This window comes from Pogoniulus pusillus, chromosome 37 (genome assembly GCF_015220805.1).
Source record: "Pogoniulus pusillus isolate bPogPus1 chromosome 37, bPogPus1.pri, whole genome shotgun sequence".
Lineage (NCBI taxonomy): Eukaryota > Metazoa > Chordata > Aves > Piciformes > Lybiidae > Pogoniulus > Pogoniulus pusillus.
In genome coordinates this window covers 9,578,872-9,605,768 of record NC_087300.1, presented here as the reverse complement: position 1 = coordinate 9,605,768, position 26,897 = coordinate 9,578,872, and the positions used below count along the sequence as shown (strand labels likewise).

The 26,897-nt window shown below is 45.6% G+C and overlaps 1 protein-coding gene and 1 long non-coding RNA gene across 6 annotated transcripts in view; one reads left to right on the top strand and one right to left on the bottom strand.

The window, feature by feature from the left end:
* HNRNPR (heterogeneous nuclear ribonucleoprotein R) overlaps nucleotides 1–18,901 on the bottom strand; it is a 36,311-nt gene extending 17,410 nt beyond the window's left edge. The window contains exons 1-5 of one of the 5 annotated variants that reach the window (XM_064172953.1): nucleotides 18,776–18,901; nucleotides 12,368–12,536; nucleotides 9,994–10,112; nucleotides 9,465–9,572; nucleotides 8,735–8,848 (exon numbers count right to left, since the gene is read on the bottom strand). In XM_064172953.1, the coding sequence (XP_064029023.1) occupies nucleotides 8,735–8,848; nucleotides 9,465–9,572; nucleotides 9,994–10,112; nucleotides 12,368–12,536; nucleotides 18,776–18,850 (585 nt within the window). In that variant the 5' untranslated portion in view covers nucleotides 18,851–18,901. Of the gene's footprint in view, nucleotides 1–8,734; nucleotides 8,849–9,464; nucleotides 9,573–9,993; nucleotides 10,113–12,367; nucleotides 12,537–17,227; nucleotides 17,248–18,651; nucleotides 18,722–18,775 lie in introns of those variants that run through there. The other 4 variants (XM_064172954.1, XM_064172955.1, XM_064172956.1 and 1 more) reach the window with 4 other exon arrangements.
* Nucleotides 18,902–24,133: 5,232 nt separating this feature from the next.
* LOC135190862 (uncharacterized) lies at nucleotides 24,134–26,864 on the top strand. Its single transcript, XR_010308661.1, has 2 exons — nucleotides 24,134–24,399; nucleotides 26,252–26,864. It is a non-coding gene; the product is annotated as an uncharacterized LOC135190862 (long non-coding RNA).
* The last annotated feature ends 33 nt before the right edge of the window (nucleotides 26,865–26,897 follow it).

The following is a 26,897-nucleotide window of genomic DNA, read 5'->3' as shown; positions in this document are numbered from 1 at the left end:
CTCTGTGGAGCATTCCTGAGGAGTGCAGCCCCGGGCACTCTGGATGATGTGTTCCTCAGCTATCCCACGAGCTGAGCTTCTTCTGTGGCCACCACAAGCTATGAGCAGTGTACTGTGGTGTTGCAATAGCTTCTTCAAAACCCATCCTTTCAGTAGTGCTCTTCATGTGCTTTGCACTCAGAACTTCCCCAAATATCAGATTTATGTGCTAATTACTGTAGGCCACAGGAATACTTCACCTCCTCTCAATCTACAATCACCTTCTTCAAAAAGAAAGGAAAATCATTCCAGCATGGTGCAAAGCCCCACAGCTGTTCCAGAAAGAATATGATGTTTCTCATATACTTACCCAATCAATTCCAGCTCTGGAAAGGACATGCAGCAATCTCTCCACCATCCCCATCCCAAGATGTCATATCTAAGTTTGCACATCACCTTAGTGCATTACAGGCAAGCCACCTAGTTACAGAGTTTAAGTTTTTATTTCGTATCAAACACTGAGTAATGCCTCAGCCTCAGAAGTTCCTACTTTGAGACCCACTAACACTGAAACCAATTCTGCAATCAGGATCACAGAATGGTCTGGGTTGGAAGCGACCTAGTCCAACCCCTGCACTCAGCAAGGACATCCTCCACTAAAGCAGGTTGTCCACAGCTCTGCCCAGCCTCATCTTGAGTATCTCCAGACACGGGGCTTCAAACACCTCCCTGGGCAACCTGTTGCAGTGTTTCAGCACCCTCATGGTGCAGAACTTATTATATCAAGTTTACATCTGCTCTTTTTTTCTTTCATGCCAGCTGCACTGTGCCTATTTTGAGAAGTGCTTTCCCCCAGCCCCTGTCATGGTGGGGTAGAGGGCTGGTATCTTACGGTTATCATCAGTGCAGCCTCCTGTTCCTCACACTGTCTTACATGGTGTTGTATCAGTTTACACCAGAAGGTGAAGGATGGAAATCAAGTGCCACACCAGTCACTTCCTTAATTGTTGTTGTCATGTTAGCCTGGACAGGCCAGCTGCACGGCAGATGTTATTTTTTCCACAGTGCTCTAAAGATATATAAAAAATAATAACCTCTAAAGATATATAAAAAGCAATAACCTCTAAAGATATATAAAAAGCAATAACCTCTAAAGATATATAAAAAGCAATAACCTCTAAAGATATATAAAAAGCAATAACCTCTAAAGATATATAAAAAGCAATAACCATTAAGTATATATATATATAAAAATCAAGAAAACTGAAGGTTCTCAAAAGCTTAGAGAGACAAAAAAACCCCACACTAAACTTTAACAACTAAAAGCTCCTCAGTCAGCAGTTCTAGGATCAGAAGTGACAAACCTGTATTTTAACCTCAAGCTCCTTAGCTACCACCCACAAGTGCAGACACTAGAGATGTCAGATTTCCCACCCAGTGTTCACCAGCTGGAACACTGAATGCTTGCCTGGTTTGCATCAAAGCTTCAGCACCCTTAGCTAGTAGAACTCCTTTTGTTCCTTAACTCCTCCTTGCTTGTAACTGAATTTAATGAAACCTAACACTTGACTTCCTTGTCTTGTCTGCACTTGATCTCAACTTACTGAAATTGCTGTGTAGATGCTATTACTGCCTGTGCTGTGCTCCCTCCAGTGCTGCTGAACAAACAGCTGGGGTATTTTAAACCACAGCAGGACAAATTCAAGTAGTTTTATCTAAAAAAAAAAAAACAAAAAACAAAATAGATTGTAACAGTTTTTTCAGCATTTCTAGCATATAAACTTTAGTAAAACAATAAACTACAATTAGCATAGAACAAGCTCACTAAAGCACAGTTTCAGAAGTCCTGAAAAACATCAGTCACTGTATTTCAGTCTAATTACTTCCTCTCCAGCAAGGAATTTATTTCCATTTGTGGAATATGAATAATCTCTTTAGAAATCATCTCTACTGTGACACTGCTACGCACATTCATGACAGTATATAGAATGTATATACAAAAGCTTCAGCATCCAAAAGGAGGCAAAGCTAATCTATAAAACTGACATTCAAGCAGTTGATAATTTTCTTACATCTAATTCAGTGGTTTACAGAACCTCCACAACTCCTGTTTCTAAGATGTCACAACAGTGTGACTGAGAACATTCAAACCCTCTGGAGTAAACCACAGAACAGGCTGCCAGAGCCCAGAGCCTTGCAGGGCAGGAAAGAAGGCAATACACAGCTCAAGCATTTTCATGGACAAACCAAAGACTGCTATCACTTGTGTAAGAGGCACAGCTTCAGCCATGACCTTGAATTCCCAAACCTGCCTAATGGCCAAGCCTTGTCTTTTGGGAAGACAAAAAATACATGTTTATTAAAAAAAAAAAGTATCTTTCAAACTCGTTTAACTACTTTTAAAAGAACACAGAAGCTAAGGAAAGGGAAAGGCTCAGTTTTGGGGTCAACCTTGCTTAATATCTTTATAAGTGATCTGGACCAGGGGATTGAGGCGACCTCAGCAAGGCTGCAGATGACAGCAATTTGGGTGGCAGTGTGGATCTGCCCAAAGGTAGGAAGGCTGGACAGAAGGATCTGGCCAGGATGGATCCATGGGCCAGGGCCAGCTGTATGAGGTTCAACAAGGCCAAGTGCTGGGCACTACACCTGGGTCATGACAACCCCATGAATACTCTAGGCTTGGGATGGAGTGACTGGTAGGTTGCCTGGTGGAAAAGGAGCTGTGGATGGTGGTTGACAGCAGCTGAAGATGGGCCAGCAGTGCGTCCAGATGGCCAAGAAGGCCACCAGCATCCCAGCTATGTGTGGAAGAGTGTGACCAGCAGGACTAGGGCACTGATCATGCCCCTGTTCTGGGCACTGGTGAGGCTACATCTTCAGTACTGGGTTTAAGTTCTGGGCCGCTCACTCCAAGGGCACTGAGAGGCTGGGGCAGGCCCAGAGAAGGGAAAAGATGGGAAAGGGTCTAGAGTACAGGACTGGGGAGGAGCAGCTAAGGGAGCTGGGTTTGTTCGGCCTGGAGGCTGAGGGGAGACCTCACTGCTCTCTATGAAAGACGTCTGCAGTGGGGTCAGGATTGGTCTCTTCTCCCTAGTCTCAGATAACAGAAAGAGATTAAATGGCCTGAAATTGTGTCAGGGTAGCATTAGGCTGGAGATGAAGAAAAAATTCTTTGATGCAAGAGTGGTCACGGATTAGCACAGGCTGCCCAGGGAGATGGTGGAGTCACCATGCCTGGAGGTGTTCAAGAAATGAGTACATGTGGCACTTCAGGTCTAGTGGTCATGGAAGTTCTGGGCAGAAGGTTGGATTGATGGTCTTAGAGGTCTTTTCCAACCAAGACAATTCTATGATTCTATAAAAGGGAGAGAAAAAAAGATCTCAGAAATCTGAAGCAAAACCAAGGGGCACTGTACAAGCCCTTCCAGGATAAGCAGTTACCAATGTTAGCAGATACAAATAAAGGCAGAGCAAGGAAAGAAGGAAACAAAGAATTGCTTCCATTCTCATCTCATAAACACTTTATCATAAACATCTCTAAGTATTAACATCATGTGGCTTCACTGTAAGAAAAATGCTTCACATTGGAGGAGTAAGGGCTTAACTACAATCAATACTCAAGTTCAACATCAAACCCTACTGCAATTATTTCCTCCTCCTCAATTCTGCACAGCTGTAACTACTTTGTTTTTGTTATAGAGTCACATTCCAAAAATGTCCAGCTGCTCCTCGAATTCAGGAGTCAGCTTCACTGACAGAATCCTTTGGGCAAAGTAGCCACTGTGATGATTTGTGAGTGTTCACCACACTGAACAACCCTAAGACTGCTCATTATTTGGGGCCTACAAGAAGGATAGAGAGAGACTGTTTGCAAAGGCCTGCAGGGACAGGATGAGGGCAATGGCTTCAAACTAGAGCAGATTGAGGAACAAATTCTGCACCATGAAGGTGCTGGAACAGTGCAACAAGTTGCCAGGGAGGTGGTTGAGGCTCCATGGCTGGAGCTATTCAAGGTGAGGCTCGACAGGACTCTGAGCCATCTGACCTAGTGGATAATGTCCCTGCTGAGTGCAGGGGATTGGACTGGATGAGCTCTGGAGATCCCTTCCAGCCCAGACCATTCTGTGTTCGTTGATTCAACACTTCATGGGGGGAGAAATTAAGGATGATTGAGTCTTTATGGGTGAGAATTAAAGGGAAGGCCAACAAGGCTGATATCCTGGTTGGAGTCTGTTATAGATCACCCAACCAGGAAGAAGAGGTTGATTTATTACTCTTTCAACAACTGGAGGCTGCCTCAAGATCACCTGCCCTTGTTCTGGTGAGCGACTTTAACCTACCAGACACCTGCTGGGACTTAAACACTGCAGAGAAGAGGCAGTCTAGAAGGTTTCTAGAGTGTGTGGAAGACAACTTCTTATCCCAGCTGTTACATGAGCCTACCAGGGGGGCAGCCCTGCTTGACCTGCTGCTCACAAATAGAGAGGGGCTGGTAGGGGATGTGGTGGTTGGAGGCTGCCTGGGGTCCAGTGACCATGAAATGATAGAGTGAAACCAGGAGGGGCATCAACAGAACCTCCACACTGGACTGCCCAAGGGCAGACTTCAGCCTATTTAAGGAACTAACTCAGACAGTTCTGTGGCAAAGAGCCCTTAAAAACAAAGGGGTCCAGGAAGGTTGGAGCTGCTTCAAGAAAGAACTCCTGAAGGCACAGGAGCAGCTGTGCCATTGAGCCGGCAGACGAGCCAAGGAGGGAGGCAGCCAGACTGGATGGGCAGGGAGCTGCTGAAGGAATTAAAGACAAAACAGAGAGTGTATCACCTTTGGAAAAGAGGGGAGGTGTCCCAGAAGAGTTCAAGGATGTTGCTAGGTCTTGTAGAAAAAAATGAGAGAGGCAAAAGACCACTTGGAGCTTAGGCTGCCACTGCTGGTAAGGGGAATAAAAAATGTTTCTATAAATATCTGAATGGCAGAGAAGGGCCAAGGACAAGCTCCAGTCCTTGTTAGATAGAGAGGGGAACAGAGTGACAAAGGATGAGGAAAAGGCAGAGGTGCTTAACACCTTCTTTGCCTCAACCTTCACTAGTGGGACAGGTTGTCTCCAGCACAGCTGGACTCCTGAAGTGGCAGATGGAGTCAGGGACCAGTATAGTCCTCCTCTAATCCATGAGGAAGCAGTAAGGGACCTGCTGAGACACTTGGATCCTCACAAGTCCATGGGACCGGATGGGATCCACCCTAGGGTGCTGAGAGCGCTGGCAGCTGAGCTGGCCAAGCCACTCTCCATCATTTATCAGCAGTCCTGGCTCACTGCAGAGGTCTCTGAAGACTGGAAGCTGCCAATGTGATTCCCATACACAAGAAGGGTCGTAAGGAGGAGCCAGAAAACTACAGGCCTGTCAGCCTGCCCTCAGTGCCAGGCAAGGTGATGGAACAGGTCATCTTGGGTGCCATCACAAAGCACCTCCAGGATGGCCAAGGGATCAGGCCCAGCCAGCATGGGTTTAGGAAGGGCAGGTCCTGCCTCACCAACCTGATCTCCTTTTATGATCAGGTTCCTGCCTGGTGAATGTGGGGCAGGCTGTGGATGGAGTCTACCTGGACTTCAGCAAAGCCTTTGACACTGTCTGCCACAAGAAGCTCCTGGCCAAGCTGGCAGCTCATGGCTTGGAGAGATTCACTGTGTGCTGGGTCAGGAACTGGCTGGATGGCAGAGTCCAGAGAGTGGTGGTGATTGGTGCCACATGCAGTTGGCAGCTGTCACTGGTGGTGTTCCCCAGGGATCAGTGCTGGGCCCAGTCCTGTTCAATTGATGACCTGAACCAGGGGATTGAGTCCAGCATCAGTAAGTTTGCAGATGACACCAAGCTAGGAGCAGGTGTTGATCTGCTGGAAGGCAGGAAAGCCCTGCAGGGGGACCTGGCCAGGCTGGATGGGTGGGCAGAGGCCAATGGGATGAGATTTAAGGCGGCCAAGTGCAGGGTTCTGCACTTTGGCCACAACAACCCCAAGCAGTGCTACAGGCTGGGGACTGAGTGGCTGGAAAGCAGCCAGGAGGAAAGAGACCTGGGGGTACTGATAGACACTAGGCTGAAGATGAGCCAGCAGTGTGCCCAGGTGGCCAAGAGAGCCAATGGCATCCTGGCCTGTATCAGGAACAGTGTGGCCAGCAGGACAAGGGAGGTTATTCTTCCCCTGTACTCAGCACTGCTCAGGCCACACCTTGAGTGCTGTGTCCAGTTCTCAGCTCCTCAATTCAAGAAAGATGTTGAGGTGCTGGAAGGTGTCCAGAGAAGGGTGACAAAGCTGGTCAGGAGCCTGGAACACAAACCCTATGAGGAGAGGCTGAGGGAGCTGGGGTTGTGCAGCCTGGAGAAGAGGAGGCTCAGGGGTGACCTCACTGCTGTCTACAACTACCTGAAGGGAGGTTGTAGCCAGGTGGGGTTGGTCTCTTCTCCCAGGCAACCACCAATAGAACAAGGGGACACAGTCTCAAGTTGTGCCGGGGTAGGTATAGGCTGGATGTTAGGAAGAAGTTCTTCACAGAGAGAGTGATTGGCATTAGAATGGGCTGCCCAGGGAGGTGGTGGAGGCAACATGCCTGGAGGTGTGCAATAAAAGCCTGGATGAGGCACTTAGTGCCATGGTCTGGTTGACTGGATAGGGCTGGGAGATAGGTTGGACTAGATGATCTTGGAGGTCTCTTCCAACCTGGTTGATTCTATGATGCAGTTTCACTGCACAATGTTCAAGTACATACTGAGAGTTGAAGCTACAGTTAAATGTCTGAATTCCATTGTAATGCTTTAAAAAGACAAATTAGTTGGGGTACAAATAGTAAAAAACTCTGATGCATCTTGTGTGGAAAAAGATTTCCTACTGCCTGTCTTCTTGAATCTGTAGTAGTACTGCCTTAAAAAACAAATTTGTCATTTCTGCCATCAATTATAGCTATGGCATCAACACACCTTAGCTGGCACAAGCTATGGGAGCATCAGTATTAAGTTTCAAATGCAAAAAATACACTGCCACAATCCAAAGGGATACAGCTTCTGGGTTTTTGTGTTTTTACCCACAACAGTAAAAAGGCAGCATTCACACTCCTCCATAACCCCAAGTGTTGAAGACAGAATTTGTTCTCAATAGCTCAGAGACAAAAAAAACCAAAAAACCACTAAATAGAAAATTGAAAAGTATTATCCCAACACCAAAATGTCCAAACAAGCAGAAACAAACAAAGCACAACACGCCTCCCACAAACCAAATAAGAAAATTAGCAAAAAAACCCCACCCTAAATCACCAAAATCCTACTGCAGTGAAATACACCTACCTCAGTCTGAGAAACAAAACCACGAAGCTCCCCGGTCATTTGTATTCCAACCTGCTCTGCCTAGTTTACCAAACTATAAATCACATCTAAGTTGATGGTGTTGCTCACTGTGCCTCAGAGTTCAACAGCAAGAGCTAAGAACTAAATTTATCTGAGCATACATCAGGTTCAGCAAGGTGTTCAGCATCTCAGCCAGGCAAATCAAGCAGCCTGTCTGAAGCAGTAATCCTGCACAATGCCAGCAGTAAGTTCATTTGGAAGAAGTATGGTCTCTGTAAGCAGCTGGCTGGGTCACTATTGCTGACGCAGGGCACAAGCACATACCTTCTTGCCTTAAGGGAGCTTCCACAAGTTATCTACTCCAACAAGCTCCAGAAAACTTAACACTACAAAAATCTGTTCTTTAAGAGTATTAAAGCACAGCACAGGCTTTGTTGCTCCTTCCTGAAGAGTGTAGCCATTGCTGATACTGACATAAGATCAGCCATGCATAGAACAGTTCAGCTGGAAGTGACCCACAATACCATTTGGCCCAACTGCCTCACCACCTCAGGGCTGACCAGAAGTCAAGGCACATCACTGAGGGCACTGTTCAAGTGCTTCCTAACAGGGAGAGGCTTGGGGCAACAATCACCTCCCCAGAGAGCCTGTTCCAGGGGCTAACTATCCCCTCAGTAAAGAAATGCTTCCTAATGTCATCAGACAGTGTAATTAAGGAACACTTTATACCATTACATAACCACTCTGGCAACACCACCAAGTTGGTAAACAACTTCTAAGCCATTTTTCTGAACACAGAAATGCAAAGATTTACACCAGGAACCAAGCTCCACAGACTCTTCAGTGTGGCAGTTTGACTATCAGTCCATGCAAGCATCGAGGATGTTTTCATGTAGACCAAAACAAAAGCAAATAAACAATTCCTTAGTAATGACTCATCTCTGCTGTCCTCTGGCTTTGTAACAGTATCTTTACCCAGCACCCAAGTCCTTCTCACTTTCAGCACACTGCATGAAACAGATTGCCACTTTCACTTAAATTCCATTTATGTTTTAAGTAAAGACCTCTGCATCCCACTTTTACCTACAGTGGTCACTTGTTAAGTGACAGACCATGGACTGTAAGCTTTCGGGTGGGCCATCAGATCTGACAGTTTCCTGACTTATTTCACATTCTAAGAAATTTTCTGTAGCCTTTCCGACTACATTCCACCTGCTTTCCCCCTCTCGACCTATTGCCCTGGCTTTTGCAGGAGTAAGAGACGTGGCTTTTGGAGGAGTAAGAAAGACCAATGAAGACACACAGAAAAATGCTTTCTCTACAGTAAACTTTCACTTGCACTACTGTTGGTTTCAAGTGTTTATGTATCAGATTGCACAATCATACAAAATAACAATCAGAGCAGTTTGTAGATACTAACCTCTGTTCCAATACCAGGCTGCACACCTGAATATACAGTATCTGGAGGAGGACCTCCATATTTCCTCTGTCCGGTAGTTACATCCAAAGTGTAACCAGTCCTCTCTAGCAGAGCCTGAAAAAAATGCATCACATCAGTTACCAGGGGGAGGATGGGAGGTTAAAATACAGAAATCAGAAGTGTCCTAAGATAAGATTTTTGTTATCTACTCCTTACCACATTTGATAGCAAGTTATACACACACAGAACCTACAGAACAAGCGTAAAACACCACCACAAACAGCTAAGCTTTTCTTACACTCCAAAGTGTTTCTTTTTCCCTGTTTTCCACTTTGTATGCAGTACCCCAAGAATTCCAGAACACCAGGCGATTCTTTTCACCCACTCTGTGCAAAAGGGTTTTTGCACAACAGAAGTGCACTAGTATCTTGCAGAACTGTCCCATTAGTCTCCAAGTAGCTTTGTGAGCACACAAAAGCTTTAATGAAAAGCACAACTCAGACCATTCTTAAACAGATATCAATGTTTTCACAGCCCTTACAGAACATTAAGTTCAGGCATTTTGGCAACTGTGTCATCAGGAAGATGGGCACTTGAAACAAGCTCTCTCTTTTGAATCACTGCCATGCACATATTTATTTCAAGCCCACTGTGAGTACATCTACCCAGTAAGTAAGTGCATCCAAAATCACTTCTCTGTGCAAATTGTCAGTGTCCTTCTGAATGTTACCTTAATCTTTGCTTCATCTGGTCCCTTCGTTGATTCCTGTACCTTGCTGCCTTGTTTCTCTCTTTGCCTGTAGGTCTTCATAACTCCACATAAAAATGCACTTTTGTTCTGTAGATACAATTTACAAAATAATTCAATTGTGTGTATGATAAGCCCTGAGAATCCTGAATCTTACACTCCATACCACGAAGCCAACTACATCAACCCAACACAATGAACAAAATGTCAGAAGAATCCTTTAGAAAAATACAACAATTCACTGAACAAACTTGTCAGACTGAAAAAAGTCAGATTCAAGGTAACATTTTTACCTTCTGTTCTCAATTGCACTCATTTTTGTTATCTGGGAGCTTTTGCTTTGCACTCAAACACCTAGACATTTAAGACAATTTTTAACAGGCTCGTGATTTGGGTTTGAAATGTAAGAATACAGCAACATCAACGAATTTCTAAGTTACATCTCTCCTGCCAGTAGTGTCAGAACACTATTTATACTGAAGTGCTCACACTCCTGGAGCTCTCACCTTACCTGTACATGCGACAGGTCACTTTCTTTAAACTGCTGTAATACAGAGAGGGCTCCTTCTTCATTAAATTCCCTAAGAGCATCAATTGCTCTTTCATCAAGATCGACATAAGCTACCAACCCTAAAAGTTAAAGATAAAGAAGTTACAGATTTCTATTGAATTTCATATAAACTAAGAACTAAGCAGTTTGCTTTTAAAGCCACAAAGTTACGTTCCATAGCAACACAATTATACATTTAATATCATTACACATTCCTATACAAGTATATGAAAGAACATGAGTACAACAATGGAAAAAGTTAAAATCAAAATGTATATACCTAAGCACTAGTAGACGTGCAAGCTTATACCCCACGTCTAAATTTTATAACATTCAGGACCCCAATCTGATGCATAAAAGCAGCATTACACACCAGGGTTGGAAACAATGAACTCTGGCTCACTTCTAATAATTTGGACTTTGTTAGTCTTTGACTTCAGAAGCTCAGTCTTCCTTTTCTGGAGTGGAGCTAATCTGGAGTAAACTGACATGTGAGCACTGCAGGTATTCTACCATCCCTGAAAAGGAGATATCTAGCTGGAAATCAAACACTTATGAAGCTTTACCCCACAAAATATTCAGAAGCAGAATGGTTTGTTCACTCTCTTCCTCCAACTTCAAAAAGCAAAAACCAGTGGACTTCCTGCATGTCTAAAATAGTATTTTATTTTTTAGTCATTTTCTTGACTTATGCAGTGCTAAGAGCCATAATTAAAAAAAATTTATCATTTCAAGCCCTGCTATGTACCCGAAAAAGCTAATGTTAATTTTACAGGTACAGACTCCCCCAAGAAACATTGGACCAGTTCTGAAGCACTTTTGTCTTTTTAAGGACCTTTCCCTGTGCACTTGCATAAGCTGTGGAGCATGACAAGTCTAGACTTTAAGATTTGCACTTTTTAAACTACACAAAGTTTAAAGCAGATACCAAGAACTCCACACACTTTGCAACAGCTTGATCTCCAGCATACACAGACTACTGAATTGCTACTTAAGTTCAAAAATGCACAGTAGTGCCAAGCCCAAGGACTACATTTCAGAAGTGATCCTGCATATTGGAAGGCACCTGTATCTTTCATGAAAGACCTCAGAAGATTAAAAATTCCTAAATGCAACCCCAAATTTAGCTCTAAAGTAGTGTGCTTCACTGAGAAGCCCCTGCACAATGCAAACATCTTCAGTGTCATTAAGGAAGGGTGAATAAATGTTTTCAGGTTACTCATGCGGTGTAATTCTACTAAGCAGTCAGATTCTGGGATGAAAAGCTCTTAAATCCCTTGAGAACTTATAACACAACCTAACTCCAACACGTGTTAGAGCCCCACAAGTTCCTCTGCCCAGGCATTTACACCTTCTCTCAAACCATCAAGTGCACATCACTGTGACCCACAGTTAGAAAGTGTATGTCTAAAGCTAATGAAAGCTTGATGAGAGCTCACTGTGAATGACCTCCAAAAGACACCACCCACGTGAGCCAGAGTATCACACTGGAGATTCATAAGGTATTGGTTTTTAACTGCCTCACTTCATCAGTGAAATTTTGACTCTTTTCAACAAAAACTGTCATCTTGCCACCAAGGCACTCAAGTTCAGCACATATAGCAGGTCTACTGCTTCTTGTCTGTTCACAAAACACACTAAAGAGGAAAGGGAAGCCTCTGTCTATAGGACAAAATCATAAGAAGATTACAAAATCAAAATAGCAAAATCTTGGTATGTATGAAGAAACCTTTCTAAAAGTTGCAGAGACACTTGCTACCAGCAAGGCATTACTCAATTTGCTAGATAGCTTAGCCCTCAACTTTGTTGAAAAGCAGTTTGTGTCAAACTGAACATTTCAGTGTAATAACCACCATGGATTAAACTGTCCACTCAGAACTAGAGAGAACAAAAAAATCCACAGGCAGACTCAATTCAAATGTAGTCCCAGGCAAGACAAGCTAGTTGCTTCCCTCACTAAGTCATCTATCCAGCATTTCAGTGATTAAGAACCACTGTGAGGAGGAGTTGACAGTAGAAAAGTAAAAGCAAAATTATGATTTGAAGAAAAAAAAATAAAAGTACAGTTTTAGTATGCTCCAACACACATTTGACAGCATCTAGGAAACTAGTGTTCTGTGCCCTAAAGCAGCTAAGATATCACATTAAACACTAAGGATGTGTCAAGTATTAGTCAATGCCAAACCCAATTTGCCTTTAGGGAAGTCAAAGTAGCAAAACATTCAGAGCTGCACAGATCAAAAACAATGAATTTTTAAACCTTAATCTATAAAAATTTGAAAATGGTATGCCCTCACTTTCATAACCAGTCAGAAACAAGAAATGCATATTATACCTGTCTGAAATATTTCATCAAGTCTCTCTGCCACCTTCTGTGGGAGGCCTGCCTCTATCAGTGTCTTGTAGTGTTCTGTGTGAGTTACACTGGAAGTATCCATTGGTTCTTCCTCTTCTTTTAACTGTACCGCATTACCATTCACCTGATTAGCCATTTTATTATGCTGCTGGAAAAAATTCAGGAGCTATATTACAATAAGCCAGAAATAACTAGTTTGTAGGACAATTCATGATTTATCTAAACTAATTTGTATACATGCTGCAAATGACCTGTATCAAAAGTTTTTATTTAATACTTTGTGGATGCAGCTGATCTAAGTTTCAAAAGAAAGTACAACTGTTCATACTGTGGCAAATGTACATGGAAGGATTGACATCATTTTAAAAATGGACTTCATGTACATAACAAGGTCTAAACTTTATCTACTGATTTGCAGGAAGTTAGCTGGTTACCGTAGCAGCTAGAATGTACGGGGACACGACAACAACATCCTTCAACCAGAATCAGAAGAGCTCTAGCACTATTTGCATTTCCCATTCCTCTACTTTTAAAAACAATCATTTACAATGTAGTGAACACAGAGCCCTGCAGGGTAGCTTCACGTAAAAAAACGTCAATACTTTCTGCTAATTTTCCACTTTCTTGGCTTGTTGCCATGTCTTCCTTCAAACCCAGCATGCTGCAGAAGACTAGCCAAACACTTTGAGATGGTGCTGTCAGAACTCAGTGAGGACAGGAGAACTGCACTTAATGCACACTAGAATTTGTAGCTGCAACTGAACTGTTTCCATGTTTTACTCAAACAGGAGCTCTACAAATCACAGCTAGCTATTTCACAATAACTTAGTGGTTTAAAAGGCAGCCATGACTGCAGCATCTTTATAGTTCATATATTAATTGAAGGACTTGCTTTCAAAATTAACAAACGGGTTACAAATATGTGCACTGAAAAATGCACAAATACCTTCTCATACAATTCCAGTGGGCTTTGCCCAATTCATTACAAACAATCTCAATTTCTCAATTAGCCAGCCAGCTGATATTTAGTCCTCACAAATAAAAAGGCTGACAAGAGACAATTGCACTACCCAGCAGAGAATATTGGGATGATCAGCTGTTAAGTTCCGGAATTAAATGAGCCTCAGGCTTTAAAAGGCAGGGAAGAAGCTGATGATCGGCAGTGAATGATACCCCGATGGACATATGCAGCATGGCGGGAGCAATGCATTGATACTGGAATACAGACACGGAGATGACTCAAGACCCAGGGTTTCTTTAAAACGCTGAAGCCTCAAGCTGTTTACTATGCTGCAAAGTGAAGCTCCAAACATAACCGCACCTCTGAAGTCACTTCTATGCCCATCCTTTTTAGGCTACAGCTCAGGAACTTTTTGGAAGACATCCTATGAAGATCTGCAAGCTTGAGCAAGGGAAGAGATAAAAAGATCTTTTTTTTTCTTCAAAAAGAAAAGTCATGATTCTACTAAAGCTGTCTTGGCTTGAAGGGCAATTCTAGAGACACCTAACAGCCTCGCACTGCTTCTCTGTCAAGTTTCACTTCTTTAGGAAATTAGGAAAAGGAAGTTTTCTCTAGCTACATAGCACATAGGTCTACACAAACACACATTCTTCTACTTGATAAAGACAAACTGCTTTCTGACAAAGAGAAAAAGCAACCTGGAGACTACAGCAATGCTCACCTACTACTACAGCTATTATCTGCACCCTCAAACCATCAACTGGACATGAACTTTCTACTTGTTACCAAAGTAATGGAAAACAAAAATCTGCAAGATGCCTGCTTGCTAGAGAGCCCCTGCAAGATCTCAAATATGGAACTGGGCAGGGCAGAGGGGTTCAGTCCAAATGAAAATGCTGTAAGCATTCTCCACCCCTCTTCTCAAAAATGCACGGAATGATATACATCCAAAAAAGATACACAAAAGATATACATACCAAAAAAAAGTGCAGTATTTTGGTGTCCACTTTTATACTGCCTTGTAAAAACAACTACTTGCACATATAAGGCCTTTTCTGTACAAACAAACAACAAAAAAACACCAACACCACCAAGAACTGTAAGACTAAACTAATACCTAAAGTTATATGAAACAATTACAAGCACCTTCTAAAGTTCACCGACTTATGGCGATGCTCCAGGACACATTTTTTTTCTCCAACTACCTTTCAAATGTCGCATATGCGAAAATTTAGCTCTGTTCTCAGTGGTGCCTACAGCTGAACACAAGGTGGACCACTCTGCTGAACAAAGCCCTCATCTGCAGTTCAGTAACTCAAACTTCTGACAGGAAAGACTGACAATACAGCAGCATGAAAAGGTACCTGTATCACAAACAGCACCAGTGTCTGCAGCACTACTTAACCCCTTGGTATCAGATTACTGCACAGAGATACAGCTAATCAAATGCTTTATAAAGTAAGCTTTGAGACAAGGTAAATTAAGTCTCAGCATTTTAATTCACTAGCTGTATGGTTTATTTGGGGTTAATAATTAGTGTTCTCATAAAGAACCAAAATCAAATGCAGTGCATGTTCACCATCCAGAGAAGTTCGGTTTCGGTGTTCAAGAGTTATCTATTTCCTGTCACAGAAACTTAATTTGAGAGATTTTCTTAGAGCAATTTATTCTGGAAAATTTTGAAGTGACATAGCTGTCAAAATATTTAGGTCCTGATAGCATCCAGAAAAAATATATTGTTCACAGATATTGTAATAGGTTCCCTACTGGCTTTGCAAGCTTGGCCTGAAACATGAGATCAGATTGACTTTTCCTCCCGAATGATCACCAACAGGCAAAATCATATCTCTTACAATACTGAATCTGCACTCTAAGTCCAGCAGATATGTGGGTGAAAGACACAGCTGACAAAGACCATTTGGCTCTCCCTCTAGATAAAATGAGCTACATGCAGCTATCAAGAGAAATATTTTTAACCGAATCTTATGAGTAAGGAAAACAGATCATGATTTTACTAACAGTTTTGCTGTCCTCTATAAAAAAATTAGAAGCCTGTTCAAGAGGGGAGTGATCCCTGTGTCTGCATGGGCAGGGTATCCATGTGACAGCCTCCAACAGGCCAGGCCACACAGAAGAGCACACACATGCACTCAAGTTTTTAATCTGCACTAAACAAGTCAAGTATCTAGAAAAGAGAAAGACTCGTTGGATCAAAAGGATTTTGTGTGTGGACTGTAAAAGACTATGTACATTAGTATGTTTGGGATTAAAACACGCAGAAATGGATGACTTTAAACAGTGTATACAAAAAACTGCTTATGAATTAAGCAGCAGCGCTAAATACACACTGGGGGCAACTTTACACATGCAATGAGAATTTCCACTGGTACCTGAGCGGCTGCCTCTCATCACCTCAAAACTGCATACAGAGAAAGGCAGGATAGCCTTGTTTCAATCTTTGCACAGCTGCTGCCAACAATGTATGTCTGAAGATCACGAATACTTCCTGACCTGCAACACGTTTTTAGCCATCCACTGTCTTTCACCTAAGATTCCTGCATCTGAAGAGCAACTTCCAAAAAGACTAGCCCATTTTAAGCTCTAATCATATGACAAGAGGCTAAAACTACAAGTGCTTCTAAATTACCCAGGAACAACCTTCTTTGTCATGTTTACTAACTCAAATAGTTATTTTCCTAGGGGGGGAAGAAAGGAGGGATATAAACAAAACAAAACATCTGGGCCTGTGTATGTAATCTTAAAAACAGAAACTGGATCTCAGCCTCAATCGAACAGTCGCTGGTTAAATAACCATGATGTTACTGTTCCCTGTATTTTAGGCCTTACCTCTTAACAGAGGTTGCCACCCACAGACTATCTAAGTATAACACCATCCAATTAATTATAAATTTACAGACTCGTTAACTTAAAACATGCTTAGTAACAGTTTATATGAACAGGAATGGCAGTTTCTTGCAAAGGGACAACATCTCAAACTACCATAACCAGCTTCACGGTGATTATACATCAATAATGTTTTCAGCCTCTGACTTAACTTTTGATTTCATGGAGGAACTAAACTTGTTTAGCTTACATGCACAGGAAGCATAACTAATCCATACATAAAAAACGGCACCAGAGTAATTCAACTTGCTTATTCCTTAGTTTATTCCTCCTATCCAATTTTCATGACAAGCATGAAAAACAGCATTCAGGAGAATTTTGGCATTTTTCTTTACATTGTTCTTTGGTTTTGTTTAGTTTTTTAAATGAATCACAAGAAAACAAACATAGCTAGTCTTTATAGTTAAGCCTTAGACTTCAAGAAGGTTCGTGTCAAAACAGGAAGAAACTAAACACACGAGTGAGGGGAAGATAAGAATTCACATTAAGAGCCTAAAATGGGGATTTACTAAGGCCTCATTTGTTTGCAAACATAACCGGCACATCTCTTTACTCCCTACACGAAGGCATAATAGCCTTTTCTTTTGTACCACAGCTTATCAATCACAGAAGGCACACTTTAATAGCTTATGATACAGATTATTAGCATGAACTACAGTCGTTTCAAATTTATCCCACTCTGAACACCATATGCGTTACAAGCATTTCAGTGGCAGACTCTCACCCCTCCAGCAGAGCTCTCAGCCTCTCACTCCAAAACCCAACGGAATGAAAAACATCAGAGAACTTCTATCATGATACTAAGCAAGAGATTAGCATAGTCCATACATAAACTACACTTCGACGCCTACATAAGCACCACCACCAAGAGATAACCACAACTTGTTAGCGAGGTGCACTTCGGTGCCACAAGAATACAACAATGACTGCATCTGCAGCTTCTACATCTTGCTAACCTGTAAGTCTGTACCTACTTGTTTCTAACCAGAGTTGGCCATTCAAAGTGCATCTGGCTGTCTCCGTTATACAGAACATTTATGTGACTCCAGTTCAAAGCAACACTTCAACAAAAAAGAGCTTTGTTCCGATGAATTTATCCTTGAAGAATTTTTCAGATCTCTGCCTAAGCAAGCAGGGAATGTTGTGGGTTTTCTTTTGACAAAACTAGGAAATTGAGTGTTAGCAGGAGACTCAAGTATTATTCACATCTAGACAGAAAAAATTGAGAGGTAAGGATATGAAGTACTCATGGGAATGGTTTCCGAGATACAAAATTACCAGACTCTGGTTGTTTAAAAACATCACAGTTTGCATCAGTTAAAAAAAAAATACATCACACTGCAGGATGCAGAATTCTAGTTGGATTACTTTTGCTTTTAGAAGACACGTAAAAATTCAGTGCGGAATTGTAACCTCAAAGGAAAAAAAACCACCCCCACCCCCCCAAAATCTCAGCTTCATGAGCGTTCACAATCTTTGCAGCACAAACTGTTGGTAAAACTCTTTGCTGCGGCATACGGGGAAAGGGAATCCAAGTAACTTTTTCGAAATGAAAAGTCTGGCATAGCTTAAGCACAGAATTAGCCACCTTCATAAACAGACAGGTAACAAGGCTCCTAAGACGCAGTAACAGCCGCCTCACTTTAAAAGTAACAGTAACAATTATTTAAGCAAAACTCTGGGATATCTGGTAAATGCCTTCAGCAAAAGAATGGTTAAGAAAAGTAACGCCTTTGCAAGAAAATTCTAACGTTTCTCCCTTGGAGCGTTTGTCAGCCGTTACACTTTCTATCAACGAATTAAACGTGATCCGAGCGCTGCGTGTAGGCGCACCGCGGTTTGCTCTCTCTAGAGCCAGCTCGATCACAATACGGACTACACAAGATGCAAAGAGCGCTGGAACAGCGGTGGGTGTTCTACTGATAGCGTTCTTCAGTCCCCGCCGGCACATCACAGCGCAGGCCAGGCAACGGCCGGGGACGCTGCCTAGCAGGACGCCCGCACCGTTACAGTATTATAGCTCCGCGACGCCAGGAAAGGATCGGGAAAGCAGGACGGCCGCCCCGCCGCTACCTCTCGCGGCAGTACCGCGAGAAGAGCGCGTCCCGGCTCCCCGCCACATGCAAGCCTAATCCGCACGGGCGGACAGAGCCCACGGCCGCGCCGCCCTCCCCATGCAGGGCCCGCGCCGAGTAGGGCAGAGCCGCCCCGCCTCCACCCGCCAGGCCACCGAGCCTGTCCCCGGCGCCAGCTCCCGCGCGTGGCCGGCCGGCCCGCCCCGCCCCGCCGCGGCCTACGGAGCGGACACGCCGCGGCCGGCACCCCCCCGACGCCCCCACCCCGCTCTCCTACACCGCTCTAGCGTCCTAGGCCCGCCCTCCACCAGCGCCAGGCCTACCCGGAGCCCGCGGCTGCCCGCGACGCGGCGGTAGCAGGGGGTGACTGCGCGGGAGCCCTCGCCCCAGGCCGCGAAGCGCCCCTCCTCTCGCGAGGCCGACCCCCGGCGCCTCCCGGGGACTCACCGGAGCGGGGCCTGCGCGGCGCAGCTCGGGCCCAAGCAGCGACGGCAAATGGCGCGCGCTCCTCCTTCTCCTCATGGACGGCGGCGCGACCCCGGCAACACGCGGGGTTTCCCGGAACTGTTTCCAGGGACCACGGCCTCACCCACTCAGCAGCTCACGCTGCGGACAAGCGGCTCGCAGCGCCTATCAGACGCGGGAGGCGGGACGCGGCGGTCCGCCCGGGGACCAATCAAAGGGAGGCGCCAGAACCAATCGCACAGCGCCCTCAGCTCGGCGCGCCGGTAGGGCCGGCGCTGGGGCCGTTTAAAGGCGCAGCGCCGCCCGCGGCCTCCGAACAAAGGGAGCGCAGCGAGGGCGCGGGGTCGCTCCGCCCTTACCCTCCCGTGCGGCGTAAGGGTGCTGCCTGTGGAGCCTTCGCCCGAAGGGAGCGGGCTCGGCCGCTGTCCGGGACTGCCGGAGCGGGGACGTTGCCCTGTGGGGCTGCCCGTGGCTCGGAGAATGGGCGGCGGGCGGAGCAGCTGGTGCGCGGGCTGGGCCCTGCCCAGGCTCTCCCGGGCACTGCGCCTGCACTAACGCTCCTGCACCGGGAGCGGCGGCGATGGGCTGGCCGCGGGGCCGGGGCGGCTGTAGGCGTGGGGTTTGGCGCTCTGCTGCCCGCCCGCTTACTGCTGGTGCTGCTCGACGAAGCCATCTGGGGCCTGACGGGCGGCGCTGGAGCCTTTCCCTGCCGTTGCCCGGCCAGGGCTGGTCACGGCTGGCCTCCAGGCCTGGAATGACAAGAAATGGCTTGCCGTAGGAGCAGCTCAGGCCCTTCTCAGCATATTGGCGTGAGGGAGTGTGATGTCTGGGCCTGCTTTTCTGAAGTCGGCCTGTAATTAAATGCAGCGTTCCTGATTCGCTTAATCAGGCTTTTGATGACCTTTCAGGAGTGTAACCAGAAATTACTCTCCTGAAGACTCTGCGTATGTCTGGTACCATCACTTCACATGGAGCAGGGGTACCAATTGTGTTACCTGATGTTAACAAAAGAGGCTTTCAGAACCAGAAGTCAGAGGAGAACTTGCACAGGTGTTGGAGGTGTTCGTTCAGTCTTGCTGAACCTGTCTGGTGGCAGACACGCTGCTGCTCTTGTGAAATTTGTGCTGCCTCTGTGACTCTCCTGATCTTGAAGAAGTAACAGCTCTTTGCTGAATATAGTCCACCGTGGCATGAAGATGAAGAAGATATAATTGTTCATTGCCTTATTCATTTGAGTTCACTGCAGGCATTTATTTCACTAGGAGGCAAGAATGATAAGTTTAAGGAGTTTTTGCAGCATAAAAATTGAGAAGAATTGAGGGACTTGAGCATCTGTCACTTTAGTGGTGCTTAATAAATGTCCTGCAGAGCTCTTCAATATTTTATATTACAGTATTCAGGAGTGAAATATGGAGTGTGCTGACACATCTGTCAGCTGACAGCTGAGCATGAGGAGACTACAGCAAAATGTACGCTGTGGTACAGCTGCTTTTGCAGTGGTAGCTGTTGTTGAGCACTGCAAGTTCTTGCATGGGGAAGATTCCTGATACACTAATTGCCAAAACAAAAGCCCCGATGGCAATGCTGACACTGTTGTGCACTGGCATGCAGATAAAAGTGAGCCTTAGCAGGATTTGTGAGGTGGGGCTTTTTTTGCTAGTCCTTCTTTCCTGCCCCAAATCAATATTGATTTTTTTGTGAAATCTGGCAGGCTTTTGCTAGCACAGGCCTTTAGCCTGCTGGGAGATTAATACTTTAACCAATTCATAATTGGTCATCATAAAATAGAATTAGTAATTAAGCATGGATTAAGTCTCTGCTCCTACTCTTCCACCCTGTGTTCTTTAAGAAGATCTAGCACTAGAGCTTTTTCACTGAAATGTTATACTTGCTCTGAAATTATTTCCCTTTTAATACTGCTTCCATCAAGCAGTCTAGTTGATATTTTTGTCTTTGGTGAGGTACATAACTTTGATTCAGATGACAACAGAACCCTTCGTACACTGACAAAACTGGTCTGGAAATTCTGCTGTGTGCTGCAGAGAGTACAGGGCTGCCTGAGCTCTGGTGTGAGGCATGTCTGCATCCTTCGGTGCTTCTTTCCTCCCTGTGCACCTGTGAACAGGTTGTTAGCTCTGAGTTGGCCCCAGCTGAGAATGGTCTTTTCCTTCCATTGCTACTCTGGCATATTCTTGTCTCTGTGTTTGGAAGGTTTGCCATCTTTCTGTCCATAAGTGTGCTCTGCCCTGTTGCTGTTCTCTGGGTGCTTGACTGTTAGGGGGACATGAGAAGAAAGTGTCTTCTATTGTAGTGCCATTAGTACAAAGGTGCCTGGGCTCCAGGCTGGCTGTAGACCTTACCCCTTTAGCTTAGAGGCCAGGATGTCTGCAGCTAGTACCACACTAGCTTCTGTGTGTGCTTTGGCAGCCACTTTGGTCTCGTGCTCTATATGTTACTCAGCCCCAAGTGATCCGAGCATTGAATACCTCTATCCAGGAACAAGATTTGGCCTTCAGGTTGTAGAGTTAGTCCAGTGCCAGACAGCAAGCTGAGCCTGAAAGGAGGTCCTGGATGCCCTGGGACAAAGTAATTTTAAATCCTTGCTAGGCTTTAAAATTTTATTTTTTTGCTAGAAAACCCTGCAGTGATACCAGCTACAGGTCTGTCTGGATGGAACTGAACATGCACACAAGACCTCAGTTAGTTCTGGGCCAAGGCAAAGCAGAACAGAAACCATCTTGGAAACAAGGACAGTGTTAATTCCTGCTGCAGAGAGCTTGCATCAAGCTGTGAGGGCAGGCAGCAAGTCCTGCAACCTCCTGGACATGCAGAAGGTTAGATGTCCCTGCAGTCATCAGGAAGGTGAGGCCATGGCTTCTGGCAGTGAGTTTCAGCTTTTCTGATAGTTTCAGCACCCAGAAGTCACAGATTCACAGAATGGTTTGGGTTGGAAGGGACCTTAAAGATGACCCAGTTCCAACCCCCTGCAATGTGTTAGGACACCTCCCACCAGCCCAGGTTGCTCAAGACCCCATCCAGCCTGGTCCTGAACACCTCCAGGGAGGAGGCATCCACAGCCTCCCTGGGCAATCTGTGCCAGTGTCTCACCACCCTCACTCTTGAGAACTTCTTCCTAATCTCCACTCTAAATCTGCCCTCCTCAAGCTTCAATGCATTCTCTCTTGTCCTATTGCTACTAGCCCTTATAGAAAGTCCCTCCTCGGCTTTATTGTAGCTCCCTTCAGGTACTGGAAGGTTGCTTTAAGGTCTCCCTGGAGCCGCCTTTTCTCCAGGCTGAACAGCCCCAGCTTGCTCAGCCTCTCCCTGTAGGGGAGGTTCTCCAGCCTTTGATATTCTTTGTGACCTCTTGTGGACCTGCTCCAGCAGTTTAATGGCCCTCTTCTGCTAGGGGTACCAGAACTGGATGCAGTACTCAAGATGCATTCTCAGAAGTCCCTAGACACTGCAGAGGATCAAGGTGAGCATCTCTATTAGCAGGCGTTGCAAAGGATGTGGAGGGACCAGGCTTTTCAGCAGCTGGATGTGTTGCGCCCTGGAACCTGCTGATGTTTTCCTATTGTCTTAATGGCCAGAGGTTGAATTTTGCTGAGGCTCAGCCTGTTCCCACTAGTTTGCTATTCCTCTTCCAAGCTTGCACTGAAACTCCTTTGTTTGCACATCAATGGCAAGATGACAGAGTTGGTTCTGCTGTAGGTTGCATGTGAGCTGTTGACAAGTGCACAGAATAGGACATTTTCCAGTGCTTTAGACCAGTGCAAATATTATGGATAACGTGTTGTGGATGTGCTTGCCTCCAGCAAGCTTCTTGATCTCTGGTGCTCTTCATAAGGTTCTTCTCAAGTGTTTGCAGAGGCCTAGGCAAGGAGAGATTTGTCCTCAAAACAGATCTACAGACTTTATTTATCACTCAGCAACCTTCTGAAAGCCCCAAGTGTGCTCCACCCCTCTAAAGCAGGGAAATGCTCAGGAGCAGCTCAGCCTGTAGTGCCATGCTGCTATTACCTTTTATCTTGCCTTCAGCAAAGCCAGGGTGTTTGCTATGAAGGACCATGAGGATGATCAGAGAGCTGGAGCTCCTCTCCTATGAGGATAGGCTAAGAGAGTTGGAGTTGGTCAGTTTGAAGAGGAGAAGGCTCTGAGGAGACCCAGTCATGGCCTTCCAGTATCTGAAGTAGGCTACAGGAAACCTGGGGAGGGAATTTTTAGGCTGTCAGGTAGAGACAGGACTGGGGGGAATGGAGCAAAACTAGAAGTGGGTAGACTGAGATTGGATGTTAGGAAGAAGTTCTTCAGCATGAGGGTGGTGAGAGACTGTTACGTATTGCGCAGGGAGGTGGTGGAAGCCTAGTCCCTGGAGGTGTTTAAGGCCAGGCTGGATGTGGCTCTGAGCAACCTGATCTAGTGTGAGTTGTCCCTGCCCATGGCACAAAGGTTGGAACTGGATGATCTTTGAGGTCCCTTCCAACCCTGACAGTTCTGTGATATGCTTGCTTTGTTCTACTTCATGCCCTTTACTTGCTCTGGAGTGGGGAGGTCTAGTGTGAGAAAAAGGCCCAGAGAGACCGGACTGGGCAGCCCGAGTGCCATGCTTGCTAAAGATCTTGGATGCATCACTTTCCTCACTTGTCACTTCTGTCACCACCCCTAAGCCAAGGATTCTCGGCAATTTTCATCATATCTGTGTGGGATGGAGCACAACCTAAGTGCTTTGGGTGCAGCAATAATCACCAGCTCAGTTTTTTCCTGGAAAAAAGTGCATTTTCCCTGCTTCTGCAGTGGGCCACAATCCCTAGGAGTGAGGTCCAGCCGGGACCTGGGGTGAGGAAGGATGTGCATCTCATCAAAATGTAAGAGCCACTCCAAGAGTTGAATCTTTTTCATTATGAAGCTGCTGTAGGTGGCTGCTGAGAGTTAAGGTGGTGTGAGTGGGGTGGGCCCAGCTCTGAGGGACAGCTGAATGACCAGGTGCACCAGTGCTGGCAGGGAACAGAGAATTTCTGTGCCGGTGTGACAGAGAAGGGGTTTTCAGGCCATAAGCCATTCCAGAGCAGCAGAGGAAGCCCAGAACCATCTGCCCCTCCATGGCTTGTTGTCCCAGTTAAATGCCATCCTTGCAGCCTTACCAGCCTCCAACATCAGCTTTGGGTTCTAGTTACTCTGCACCAGAACTGCCTGAGAACAATTTGTGGTTGGTTGCTACTCATTTCCAAGAGTGCTGAGCCCTGTCCTCCAGGTCAGGCTGGACTGAGGGGAGAACTGGTCTAGACAGCTCCTACCTTCTTAATCTCACAGCAGTCAGGTCAGGTCTGAGGTGTAATCTTGTTTTATTCACCAGTGCTACAGCTCTGGAGTTCTACAACAAAGTGCAGAAGTGGCTGCAGCCTGCAGCTGGCATCTCTCCTCTGCTGGCACTGGAAGTGGGTGACTGAGCCCCAGGTTCTCTGCTTGCTCCTGCTCACAGGAATGCTGGCGCCTTTTGTCAGAAGCCCTTCAGTGTTGCAGTCTGCTCCAGGATAACAAACCCTACTGGAGAAATACTCACCACTCCCAACTGCTTCTGCCTTCCCGTGGCTGAAACCCTTGTGGTAAGAGCTCTGTCTGTACTTCAGGCATCTTTCACATTTTCCTGTCTTCTGTTTTTCAGCACAAGCACTGTCCAAGGAGTTGCAGTTGTTCACAAAACTGCCCCTGGTAAAGAGTGGGTACCAGAGTGGGGTGGGTGAGGTGTTTATGATTTCTAATACAAGTCCAGGAATGAAGTCTTTTGGTGGGCAGAGAGATTTGTATTTCCTTGAAAAGAAACAAGGAAAATCCTGTTATCTAGGAATGGCTGAAGTGTCACCTGCGTTAAACCAAAGCAGACTGGGGTTGGGGAGATTCAGGTTATTGGGACTCCCTGAAGAGGAGGTTGGTGGAGAGAATGTAGTAGAGAAACCTCATCAGGGGAACAAATATAACAGTCCCTACCCAAGGCATTAAGGCTCACAGCCAAGTGGATTCCCCGTTAGGAAGATGGCTGCAAAATAAATTACTATGCCAGCTGAATAAAAATATAGACCTGTATAATTTAGCAAAGTTAATTTCAAGAGCTGGGATGAGACTGCTCCCCCCCACCCCCCTTTCTCCTCAATGCTTGTCATGTCTGCTTGCTAGGGATTTTCGTACTTCGGGACTCCACAAGCTACACAGTTTGCTAACCTAGCAAAAGATTTGCCAGGGTCAGAACAAAAATATGGGTCAGGGAGGTAGCAGGCCGAGTGGCTCCCCCAAGGAGTTCCATGTACCTGAGTGTGAAAGGGAAGAAAACAGGTGCCAGCAGGAGGGAAACCATCCACTCTGCATAGCAGCATCATGAATTTCTCCAGCTTCCCCAGCAGTCATAGTTTGTGGGCATGGATTTATCATCATCATTTGCCTGCCAAACTGCAGCCAAAAGGTACTTCTCTCCCCAGCCCTGCCTGTTCTCCCATTGCCACAGCCTGAGGTTCACGGTGACTGCAAAGCAGTGAATTAGCTGAATGTTCCTCTCCAGAAAATGAGATGGGTGTAAGAAGAGACGGTAAGAGACCCAGCACCTCTGCCAGCACAGCTGCCCCCCTGAAACTTTTGCAAAATTGGAACATGAGGAAAAAGAGACTTCAGAGGGCACTGCTATGCAAGATAGCTCTTGGCTCTGTAGTAAGATCCTGTACCACACACCTGAGCTCCAGGGCATGTCAGAGGGCTAGTGGCATGGTAGATAATACTGGTCTAAATCGCAACACAGCAAATCCTCCTCTTCCTTAGAGGCACTTGGATGGGAGTTCTGTGGCTGAGCTTACATGGCCTAGCTACCACCATTGTTGTGGTGTACAACAATGCAGAGTAAATCCCAAAGCATTAACTCCTCATCTATTCCCTTCAGAGTATAAAGTTATCCTAATACTTATTTCAGCTGTTTCATAGCCCACTAACTTTGATGCCAACAAATTGGTCTTCAGTGGGGACATCTCATGAGTGGCTCTACAGCTTTTGGGAGAAGCCAAAGAAACAATGGGAAACAGATTTTTAAATTGCTAACATTGGGGATTTTTAAATGGTAAAAGCTAAGCAGGTCAATAGTCTACTGCTTTGCATGATGCATTTCCTCCCAGTGAGGTGGGGAAAAGGAGGCAGCAGCATTTTTCTCAGGTTAACCAGCTCAAAGTGAAAAGCCTGTAGCCAGGGCCGTGCACATCTGCACGGCTTGCCGCAGCTGCATCTCCCAGGGACTGGGCAGAGCCAGACAAAGGTCCCTCCCACCCCCTAACATCCCATGAATCACATGTGCAACATGGCACTTTCTCTTCCAGACGACCTTTTCATTAGCAAGTTTTTAAGGTAATGGGCTCTATTGGGCAGTGCTAGTACTGTTCTGTACCGTGCAGACAAGACACCACTGGCTGCGACGTTTCTCAGGTGGGAGTGGCCCAAGGAGAGCAGCTGGCTGGGGAAGCACCAGCGAACCCCAGAGAAACTGGGACATCTTCACCCACTCGAACCCCTGTCAAAGCACCTTCTGCATCAAAGGCGCGGACCTGCCACCTGCCGTTTCACAGAAGACGATTCCGGCCACTTCGCCCTCCAGTCCACCTCCACTTCAACACTTTGCAGCGTCACACAGCATACTGGCACGCAGTGGTAGAAACAAAGCCTGATGTGGCCAATTCATGGCCGTGACTGTGTAGGTTCAGAAGGGTTGTTTTCTTACTGTATTTTCTTGCCAGACCTTGGTGCGCTAAGGCCACACAATCTCAGCAGTCACTTGCATTGTTTAACGATAGCTCTCTTGTATTAAAGTTGCAATAATGACTGAACCCACATAAAATTAATCTTAACCCACCCTTCCTTGGAAAGGAACATCAAGACTTAGAGACAGAAAAGTCACCATTGGGCAATTAAAGTCTTTGCAGAAAAGCACATCCCTGCACAAATCAGATCTCAGCTGTCTTACTCCAGAACCTGCACCACCACAGGTGAAATCAGAAATGATTCGTAGAACCAGACTTAGAATAGTACTTTTCTCTCATTTTATGGCACTAAATACTAAGTGTAGCAAAAGCCC